At 29.2% G+C, this 12,148-nt stretch overlaps 1 protein-coding gene across 1 annotated transcript; it reads left to right on the top strand.

The window, feature by feature from the left end:
- The first annotated feature begins 3,869 nt into the window (after positions 1-3,869).
- Positions 3,870-6,988, top strand: LOC107170254 (tubulin beta-1 chain). Its single transcript, XM_015520329.2, has 4 exons — positions 3,870-4,040; positions 5,062-5,170; positions 5,241-5,436; positions 5,777-6,988. The coding sequence occupies exons 1-4, from the start codon at positions 3,984-3,986 to the stop codon at positions 6,756-6,758; spliced, it is 1,344 nt and encodes a 447-aa protein (XP_015375815.1). The 5' UTR covers positions 3,870-3,983; the 3' UTR covers positions 6,759-6,988.
- The last annotated feature ends 5,160 nt before the right edge of the window (positions 6,989-12,148 follow it).

The raw sequence follows: 12,148 nt of genomic DNA, 5'->3' as shown, positions 1-12,148 counted from the left end.
TTTGGTAAAAGTTTAAAGATAAAAGGTCTATATAATGTATAGGTATATAATAATTAATAAACTCATCACACAACTAAATGTCTAAATAGCTGAAACCAAATCCGCATGATATACCTAAGTATACGTACAAAATAAAATTACTTCATTCGAGGCGAAAGACGATTGTTTTATATTGTAAAGAGCAGATATTATATGATATGTCTGTAGAATTTTTCATACAATTATATCATACGAGTAGCAACCCTCGAAACAAACGGGGTAATAAAAAAAAAGCGTTTATAGTTTTAGGTAGGTACGTTGTTATGGCTATTGCAGTCTAATACTTATCAACTACACTATATTATATTATAAAAGTATACAATATACGTATATATGGTACCTATATGTAATTATGTTGACAATCGAATGTACAAAAACCCTATTTTGGCGTTATATATTTAAGTAAAACTCTGTAGTAATTTCACCCTGAAATAAAATTCTAAATATTTTTATAGGTACGTAAAATACCCACCACATCTATTATATCGATTTTAATCAACTACTTTTAGTATTTATGATCATTTTTTTTTTTTTAATTGGTATTTTATGGACAAAAAACAGCACCTATACCAATAAGGTGCAAGTTTTTATAATTATTGTAAAAAAAATATCTTTATACCGTATTAATTACGTTTATACTCAGATACGACATAAACATTTTTATTTATTTTATATAATTACAATATTTTAGCCTATAGGTATGTTAGATATATTATATTATGATAGGTAGCTATACTAACATAATATTGTCCATCTCATTCAAACAATTTCAAGACGAAAAAAAAAATAAGAAGGTGAATAAGAATATTAATAACAATTTGACCTTGAAGTATTTGTATAGAAATAACCAAAATAAGACCCAGTTGTGTCAAAATGAAGTTTTTATAAAATATAACGTAGGTAGTATTATGTAATTATGTCTATAGAATATAGATAATATAAACAAGACGAATGTTTGATAAATATAGTTGTATATACTATATAGGTACTTGGATATTTATGAACGATAATGTAAATGTTCAAGAGAAAGTTTATAAAAAATTTGGAGCCCTAATATGGACATAGAAAAATATTTAATTATAAAATGAACTAATTAAGTATGATGTACCTATAGGTATTGTGTGTAGCTTATATGCAATTTCTATAAGTATATTAGAAGTATAAATAATCAAGAACGTAATTTGAACAATGCATTTTTATTTATTTATAATTTAAATAGGTGTGGACGTAATTATTTTATTAATTGATTATTCTATTTTTTTTTCTCCAGATTAAAATACAAATGTAAGCTCGGACAGAGATTACCTTTTTTATTGTATACTATAGCTGATTATTTTTCCAATGAAATATAATAAGGACGACACAACTGAATCGCCTGAATCTAAAAATAATTATAGTGTAGTATTAACTTAATTTAGGCACCCAAATAGATATTCCATCATATCCAAAATAATAAAAATATAAACTGAAACTTATATTAATATAAACAATCTATTTATTTATTAATGAATCGTTTAAATAACAAAATTCCAAAACTTTAAAAAAAAAAACAAATAATTGTAAGAAATCATGCTCAAATAATAAGAAATAGAGAAATACAAATGAATCTATGTTAAATACATTGCTGTCGACTTATAAGAGGACGTTACCTATGCATTTGTTGTCTCCGTCTTAACAAATGTAAAACATAATTTTTCCTTCAATAGTTTCAATAGTTGCTGTTATAGTTTTGATATTATAGAGTAAATTGACCTAATATCAAATTTTTAAGTAAGAACATTAAATGGGCCCAAGCGATGATTTTTATTCAATATTTTAATTTAAAGCAATATATATTATATTATATTACTTGAAAGTCATAATTTGTTTTTGATATTTCACATTCACATATTATTATCCATATCTTGCTAGAAAATAAAAATATTAAAAATCTCCGGTGCTTAACAACAGATAATATTTTATCTAAAATACTGATAATATAGATCAATTTACTCTAATATCAAAATTAACAAGACATTATTGAAACTAGTGAACGAAAAATGTTTCATTATGTTGTACGTTTGTAAGACAGAGATAACACGTATAATATATGTATGATGTATACCTAGCATCCTCTTAAAACAATTAATTTTGAAATTTAAATTTATATAGATAATTTTACGCAGCAGTTGTAACGAATTTTAATAATTGTTAATGATATGATAATTAAAATTAAATAATTTTTCGAGAATAATGAGAATTGTTTCCTCGTGGTATCCTCATCTGGATAATGCTTAATGGTTTTCAAAAATTTTAAATATTATAAGGTAAATAAATTATAGTAATTAGTAAACATAATATGCTAAAAGATTAGGATAATATGTTTTTTATTCCAGCTGAGTTATTTATTACTTTATCAGTTATTCATACCTGAAAACTATCAGGGCAAAGTTTACAATAAACCTTTTGAATAGGGCCACCTCAGTGCATCACACTGAAATAAATTTGTAATTTTTTTAAATAATTTTGATTTTATAATTCGTACTTATTTTTTAAAGTAATTTTATCATTTTAAGCTATCGGTTAACTGTTGTTACCTGGAAATCGCGTACGGCCATATTATGGGACACCCGTACAATTGAAATGGGTATTTAAAATATTTAGTAACAATTATAATTGTAATGGGTAGTATCTTATTTGAAGTTTTGTTTAGGGATCTTAAAAACATTTAGTGCAGGGAACTAACGTTCGATATGGGAAGAAGGAGCTGCTTATGCACATTTATTTTTCTTGGGCCGAGTTTCAATCGTCCGATTAATAAAGTATAGCTGTATACTGTAGTCTGTATTGGTATTAGGTAGTTTAAACTGATTCTTAGCTTCAAGAGGATAGTAGCATATTATACTGAACAATTATTTTTGTTATTAATAACTAATATTATTATAATAATTTATAAGGTAATTAATCTATTCAAGAGAATATTGCAGTTACCAACACGGACTAAGATGTCTAGTCCGTCAGTTCCTATAATATCCACACTTACCTAACAAGGGTATTTAAATCATAATGTTGTTTTAATCAGTATCCTGTTTCTACCTACGTAAGTAGTAAGCATAATAAATTTTATGGATTTATTAAGGCTGATTTATGAAATAGGTATTGTAAACCGTTAAATGTAATTGCTTACATCTAACAATGGTGTATCGTGTATGTATTGAAGTCATATCGGTAAGATACATAAACACGACAATAATATCAGGTCATCATAATATATTCATAACTAATCTAAACAGCAGAATTAAATTCCAAAATAATACCGTGCTAGAATTATATTTTTCTTTGAAAAAATCAGCAGACTAAAGAGTAAAGAGTCGTGAGTGGAGCGATAGAGATAGAGATAGAGCGAGAGAGAGTGAGAGAGAACAGTTTTGTTAGCACTTTTAACGATCGAATACGTTTTTTCTATATTATTTCCGTTAAAGGATAGTGCGTAGGGAGAACTGGGAAGTGGGGAAGCAGACGGCGGCATCGGGGCAGACATCGTCGTAAACAATCGTTTTGAATGCGGAGCGGCGAGCGCACTGCGCGGCGGCGGTGCGTTGGCCGACGCCCAAAACGGCGAGCGGCACGCGATTAACGATTGGGTTATTCAAATTCAAAAACGACAATTCGCCGTGCGGAGGGTAGATGGAAAAAATCAAAGGAAATAACGAGAAAAAATCGTTATTTTGGCGTGCTTATGTTGGCACCACTGTAGCAATCAGCCAATCGGAACGCTGCTAGGGCGTCGGCTGGAGCGGGGTTGCTGGTGCATCGCCAACGCCACAAAACCGACAAAACCCGCGCCGTAGCCATTTTATTTCTCTGTAGCGTTTGAGACGGTCGCCTTACTGTACCTCAACTATCTCAAGCTTCTCGTTCAAGCATTTTTAATTTTTTAATTTTTTATACTTTATACTTTAAACATGAGGGAGATCGTACACATTCAAGCCGGTCAATGCGGTAACCAAATTGGAGCCAAGGTAAATATTATAAAAATTATAATAAACGACGCAGCGTTCGGTCTGATTACTGGCTCAAACATGGCGGTCGGGTCAAGATCGCAGTATCTTCAACCGGTGTTTTTTCCTATACGTTTTCTTAACTAGTATCTTCGATTACTGTTCGGTTAACGAAATTAATATTTCATTTTTCGTACTCAGCGTTACTCCTTACGTCCGTTACCATATATGCTCGGTTTTATTTAAATCGGTTTTTAAACCTTAGCGTGGCCAGGTTTGAAAGTCAAACAGTGTTAGTGAAAAGTGTAAACAAAGGATGCATGTCTAGAGATGATTCGATCTGTGAGAAAATCGTAACCGTGTGTGAATCGCCTACATTTTCTTTATTATTTTCATTGATTTCTTAATGTTTGCCATTAAATATAGTTTATCTTAAAATAAATTAAAAATGTGTTTTTGGTTATGAATAACAATTTTAATTTTGAAAATGCCTTAACTTTCTGCTGATAACATTAATTTTGTTATGCATTTTTACTAGTTTCATGTTGGACAATTTAATTTAATTGGTACTTATTAAGTAGATTCCACTTTTGTTAATGATTTGTATGCCCCAAAAAATAAATAAAATATTCAAATTACCTTTAGTTCAAGGCAGTCTGTTTATGTGCCATTCTAATGTATATTTTTTGACATTTTTCTTTGTAAAGGTAGTAGGTATAGCCATATAGGTTACCATATGATTTAACTTTTGACTGGTTTTTTATATTTTATGCATCATAAGTCAACCGTAACAAAATAATTATAGGTACATTTGTATGTATTGTTACTAAAAGATGTTTTATTTCCTTAACCCAATTAATAAAAGTATGAATGAAAAAAAATATAATTATTTTGAACATATATATAACAAAGATCTTAAAATAATCTGATATAATTTTTGATTATAATTATCTTAAAATCTTAACCTTTTTTTATATTATCTAAGACAAAACCTTTATATATTGCCCTTCAACATGTATTTTATATTTAATATATTTTTCAGTTCTGGGAAATTATTTCTGATGAACACGGCATTGACCCAACTGGAGCCTACCATGGAGATTCTGATCTTCAATTGGAACGTATTAATGTATACTACAATGAAGCATCAGGTAATGTATTATTTTATGTTGTATTTCAAATTAAAATAATTTATTAACTAATAAATAATTTAAAATTTAGGTGGAAAGTATGTACCTCGTGCCATTTTGGTTGATTTGGAACCTGGTACCATGGACTCCGTCCGATCTGGACCATTCGGTCAAATTTTCAGACCAGACAACTTTGTCTTTGGACAATCAGGTGCTGGAAACAATTGGGCTAAAGGTCATTACACAGAGGGTGCTGAGCTTGTAGATTCAGTATTAGATGTTGTCAGGTAATTTTTTAATTACTAGCATATTATTTATATAATCTATTATTTTGACAACATACGATTTTACTTGGCAATTATACTGATTGAGATTCAATTTATTTAAAAAAAAATATTTTTAATATTCATTTTAAACAATTAAAACAATGTTTTTATACATCTATTTATACTTAATTTATAACCATGATATTAGAAATTTTATTGATGATTTTTAATTGTAATGACCCAGTATTAAATGCAATCATAATATATGATTAATTTTATATTTTATGGTTTTACGTCAGATAATAAATTAAAAAATTATGGTATTGAGTTTCTAGATAGTAATTGTTTTTTTTTCTTTTAGGAAAGAAGCTGAGAGCTGTGATTGCCTCCAAGGTTTCCAATTGACACATTCCTTAGGTGGTGGTACTGGTTCTGGTATGGGAACCTTATTGATCTCCAAAATCCGTGAAGAATACCCAGACAGAATTATGAACACGTATTCTGTTGTACCCTCTCCAAAAGTATCAGACACTGTTGTAGAACCCTACAATGCTACCCTTTCAGTTCACCAATTGGTTGAAAATACTGATGAAACCTATTGTATTGACAACGAAGCGTTGTACGACATTTGCTTCCGTACATTAAAACTTACAACACCAACATATGGTGACTTAAACCACTTGGTCTCTTTGACCATGTCTGGAGTGACCACTTGTCTCAGGTTCCCTGGTCAATTGAACGCTGATCTCCGTAAACTCGCTGTCAACATGGTTCCTTTCCCCAGGTTACATTTCTTCATGCCTGGTTTTGCACCTCTTACATCTCGTGGAAGTCAACAATATAGAGCACTAACCGTACCCGAACTTACCCAACAAATGTTTGACGCCAAAAACATGATGGCAGCATGTGACCCAAGACATGGACGTTATCTAACAGTAGCGGCTGTATTCCGTGGCCGTATGTCCATGAAGGAGGTCGATGAACAAATGTTAAACATCCAAAACAAAAATTCGAGCTACTTCGTTGAATGGATTCCTAACAATGTTAAAACTGCAGTGTGTGATATTCCTCCAAGAGGTCTTAAAATGTCTGCTACATTCATTGGTAACTCAACAGCTATCCAAGAGTTGTTCAAGAGAATCAGTGAACAGTTCACTGCTATGTTCAGACGTAAGGCTTTCTTGCATTGGTACACTGGTGAAGGTATGGATGAGATGGAATTCACTGAAGCCGAATCTAACATGAATGATTTAGTATCTGAATACCAACAATATCAAGAAGCTACCGCTGATGAGGAAGCTGAATTTGATGAAGAACAGGAACAAGAAGTTGATGAAAACTAGACTTTTTATAAACATTTAGCTTTAAAATGTCATTTTTGTTACTTTTTATTTAAAAAAAAGTTCTGTATATTAATCCATTATTTTTTTATACTTAATGCTTTTTCATTCCATGATACATTTCCTTCATACTAAAAAACACTGCTTTTTTATTTTGAATTATTATAATTATTATAATTGAACAATATAGCTTTTATGAAATTAAAATTTAAAATTATTTTCAAGCACATGAACATGACTTGTATTTTGTTGTATTTCAATCCTTTCAGAGCTATTTTATTAAATATCTGTTAATCCACTTAAATTTTAACATAATAGTATCATAAAATCATAAATAAATGCTTATATGTATTTAACATTATGATGAAGATTTTGCTTCTAAACTTAACATTGGTTTTAAAATGTCATATAGCAAATTGAAATATTCTTTGTAACTTTTTTTGTTTAGTTAAGGGAACTTTAGAATTTAGTTATTAATATAAAAATATCCAAAAAGTGGTTAGGGTCTCGGATTTTCAAATTAATGTCTAGTTCTCAGTATCAGCAACTTGTATTATAAATGATGGTTAGAATTCATTTCATTGGTCATTTCTAATTTGAATTATCTACTGTGGTTTGTTTGCATTAACCTATTAATCCAATAGGTATTTTAGTAGAATTTTCGAAAATTTTAAGCAAAAGTGAATAATACAATGTATTAGGTATTCAATTTGGTCATGCTTGGTTAATATTCAGGTTTGCTAATGGATTTTCATGCTACATACTATTAGGTATTAAGTGGAAGATTCCAGTATAAGTTTTAAATAATCACAAAAGTAGACAAATGAGCTGGAATAAATTTGTAGGAAGTTTAAATATATACAATATAATTCATTATTGAATGTTAAACAGATCAATATGACTAATGTGACCGTGCATCTTGCTTTCAAGTTAAGTATCCCGTTGTCCCCAAAGAACCTAAAAATATCTAGCTCTAAGAAAAGTTAACTTGAAGGATTTATTGATCACATATCTCAAAAATTCACTATCATACATATATACATAATATTTGATGTATATTGTAAAACACTAAAACCCATAATTTATAGATTGTTGGGAGCCTCACTGCCTCAGTATTAAAAGCCATTCTGATAACAACGAGAAAAAGATTTCAAGAGTTCCATTCATACATTAAAAACAAACAGGCCACTTTAAAGCAGATCTGTGGATCCAACAAATATAGAAAATCAGCTTAATAATGTACTCTATTATTTATCAATGTTTTATATTCTTGTGATATAGTATTGTAGTCTAGAATAATTTGATTTACCTATAAGGAGTGACGTACCAATATAGTACCACCATGCAAATCAAATTGAAGGAAAATATCTAGATAACTATGACAATAATATTTTTTTTTTTTATGTTCTTTCATGAATATGTGAGAATAATTTTTAATCCTAGAAAGGTACCTATTTAATTTAGTTTTAATTATTTTCAATAAAATAAGTAACATATATGCCCTATGTGCCAATATACCTATATGATAAAATATTGAATTTAAATCAAATATTATTTGGAGACTTTTTCCCGTGAGAATTTCATACCGGGGACTTTTTTTTTTATATCGAACCTAGGTATAGCGATTGAAAAAATAACTACAAGTCTACAAATTTAATTTCAAGGTATTGGTCAAACATTTTTAAATTTTTTATTGATAAAGAACTCGTAGTTTTTGAATCTATTATAACTCCAGATAAACCAACGCGAGTTAAAAATATAGTAACCAGATATTAAAATTAGGTATCAGTTTAAATAACTATATGCGATCTATATTATATTATAATCAATAATTATATCGAAGTCCCATCCTCCCATCATTTCCAACGAAGAAGAACGTAGGGTGTATACGTAGTCTCACTCTTATCATTTTTCAGTTGATTCGCTTATCTTGTTGTGTTTTATCACAGCACAGATTTTTTTCAAAGTTTTCCCACGTAAACGGCAGCATCTCCAACCTACCAAAGAGCTTTGGAAATAGAATAGCTTATAAACTCTCAATATAGTCTTTTCCGCCGAAAACAGATACACCTTTAATAAGATTTAAGAGGACGCTACACCTTCGTCATGTGTTTTCTCCGTCGTACAAGTGCGTAGCATAACAAATTTTACGCTCAGCAAATCTCGTTTATCTCCTTCAATTTAAAATTTAGAGTGAATTGACTTATCATAAAAATTAAAGGCAAGATTAATGATTATTACCTATGGCATCTCATGGGCTTTTTATTGTATTTTAATTTTAAACCGAGTTATGAGTATTTTTAGATATAAAAATAATTTACAATTTTAAATAATAAAAAGCCTATGAGATGCTCTCTGCAATAATCTTGCCTTTAATTTTTATGATAGGTCAATTCACTCTAAATTTTAAATTGAAGGAGATAAACGTTATCTGCTGAGCGTAAAATTCGCTATGCTACGCACTTGTACGACGGAGACAACACATGCGGGTGTGGCGTCCTCATATATTATAAATTATTATTTCTCACGAAAAGGAACTTCACTTAGTTAATATTTTTAACATTAGAACAAACAAATAATTCTTAAGATATATAACAATTTCAATTTTAAAAATACTCATAACTCGCATCAAAATTAAAATATAATAAAAAGTTTTTGTGATAACCTAGCTAGATGGTAATGTGACCTTTAATTTTTATAAGAGGTCAATTTATTCTAAATTTTAAACTAATGGAGCTAAATTGGAACTGCTGAGCGTAAAATTTGCTGAATTGCGCACTTGTAAGACGAAGACAACACATGCGAGTGGACGAGTGATGTCCTCTTAAAGTTATTTAAGTCTTGAATGAAAAATAATAATAACGTTTTATGTATAGGTATTGATTTTTTGATTCCACCATGGCACCATTATTTTCAACTCAACAATAATTAGATATTTATTGTACTAGATACAATTTCTCAACAATAAACAAGTTGGTAGTAACCTCCAACCGCTCTACTGGTGTTGTGTGAATGACTGTATGACGTATATGACTATATGAGTATATTATGTGGTATATACTCATCATTGAGTGGACAGTTAGGTCAGTGTAATGGCTTACGAAAACAATTCTGAGCAGAGACGCTATGTCAGGTGTCAGACGATGTAATATTTTTAATTACATTTTTAAAATACTACTCATATACCTAATGATATATATATACACATATTATATAATCAGTGGAGTGTACCCAAAAAAAAAATTGGTGTTGCTCAAATAATTTTAGGTGACCTAACTCTTATACTTTTGTTATGCCTAGTACCTACTGATAAAATGTCGCTAAATTGTATTCCTATTATATTTAATGTAATACTAATTTAATTTAGTAAATTACATTTTTGAACTAGTTGTGAATCGGTTTTGAAAAAAAATATATAAATAAAAAAAGCAGATAAGTGGGTACCGCTCTGCTGTATATTAGGGGGGGGGGCGGACCTCTGACAAGGGTGATAGGTATCATTGTATACGAAAAACTATTCTGAACGGAGATGATTTGTCAGTCTAGAATATAGGTATTATATAAAATATTGTCATATATTCTATTTTGAAACAAATATTTTATTTTTCAATTAGGACGCATTTTGCATAAGACAATAAGGCATGGTTAATCAATTTTTCCAAAAACATTGCATGAAGTTATCATAATTCATAATACCTTATATAGTTATATTATATCATAGATATACATATACCTGGTTTGAGGATAAAACGTTATCGTTACGCTATTTCGTAAAAATTTAAAATTCAAACGCACTTAAAATTTTTCCTATAATGATGCTTCGAGTTTTCTCCATAACTACCTGAAGGAAAACTTATGGAAAACTTAGTGTTGTATTTTTAATTCTTAGTTATAAACACAAAAAATTTTGTGATTTTTCAACTTCAAAATTACTTGCAAATTTTCGCGTTTTCGACAGATTTCGTAAAAATTTGTATAAACGCTTATAAAGTTATAAACAAAATTGTGACTAAAGATTTTTAATTTTTTTTCGCTACAATAAGAAAAACTCATAAGGAACTTTGTATTAAATTTTCAAGAATTTTTGGTCATTCAAAATTTTTTTACCGACACTTCATAAAAAAATTATCATAAACTACGAAAATTTCAGTGGTCTATAAATAACTCAAAAAAAGTCAAAACATTTTAAAAATTAATCTGTATATAGATAACACTAACATAAACATTTGGTGAAAATTTCAAGTATTTACAGTGATTAGTTTTTGAAAAACAACCATATAAAAAATCGATTTGGTCGAAAACTGGTTTTGCGTAAAAATTCCCGTTTTTCTGGCACTTTTTTATTTGTTTTTCTCGATTTTTTTGAAAACTGTTGGAAAATGTTTAATTTTAACCTCTATAATGCACCAAGGATATTCAATTTTCCATCGGAAACAACCCTCATTGTTTGAAATTGATGTATTATTTCGACTAGTTATGCTGTACACAGACACAAAAAAAAACACACATCATTGTAAAGTCCAGTGGCGCCGAACCCTATATTAAGGTCGGGCCATAGCCCGACATATTTTGAAAATTTAAGAGATAGGGAGCTTCATATTGACCATTTTTCTCTCCACGGTATGCCATTTTTCCCGATATTAAGATGTTGGGCCTCTTGAAATATTTTTCGCCCTACTAGATTTTTAAGACTTCGGCGCCACTGGTAAAGTCAATACATACATCACATCGTTCAGAACCTAAAACTGTAAAAAAAAAATTATGTACATCGACAACAATATTGTTTTTTTTTTTAATTTTGAGACTTTACAAAAAGTCAAATGATTTTTCCAGTTTGTTTCATTTAACCTTAATCGCTTTTTACCACATAAACAAGCAGCGTAATTGGAATCTGACATTATGATAACCTATAATAGTACAATAAGATTTTATAATTTTTTCCAAATTTCCATTTTTATTTTCAAAATATAGCTCTAGTATTTTTTTGTGGTTACAATTTACAAACTTTTTAAACCATGTTCAACTAAAAATATAATTTTATCATGATCTAATTATCCTTAATTTATTTTTCTTAAGAATATATAGTGCGGTCGTCAGTGTGTATTCTAAGACTATAATTTTTTCCAAATTTCTTTTTTGATCCTTAAAAATCATTTACTTGTGGGCGCCAATACCCCCTTTCAATTTTTTATTTTCAAAATATAGCTCTTGTTTATTTTTGTGGACACAATTTTTAAACTTTATAAGCCACTGGCCACTAAAAAACATAATTTTATCATAATTTAATTATCTTTATGTATTTGAACATGGTTAAAAAAGTTTGAAAATTGTGTCCACAAAAATAAACTAAATCTATATTTTGAAAATAAAAATGGAAAGGGGGTATTGGAGCC

Source organism: Diuraphis noxia, unplaced genomic scaffold (genome assembly GCF_037042655.1).
Source record: "Diuraphis noxia isolate RWA-SAM2 unplaced genomic scaffold, SU_Dnox_SAM2 contig0004, whole genome shotgun sequence".
In the NCBI taxonomy this organism is placed as follows: Eukaryota; Metazoa; Arthropoda; class Insecta; order Hemiptera; family Aphididae; genus Diuraphis; species Diuraphis noxia.
The sequence above is the reverse complement of the archived record's forward strand: the minus strand, read 5'-3'. Positions and strand labels throughout refer to the sequence as shown.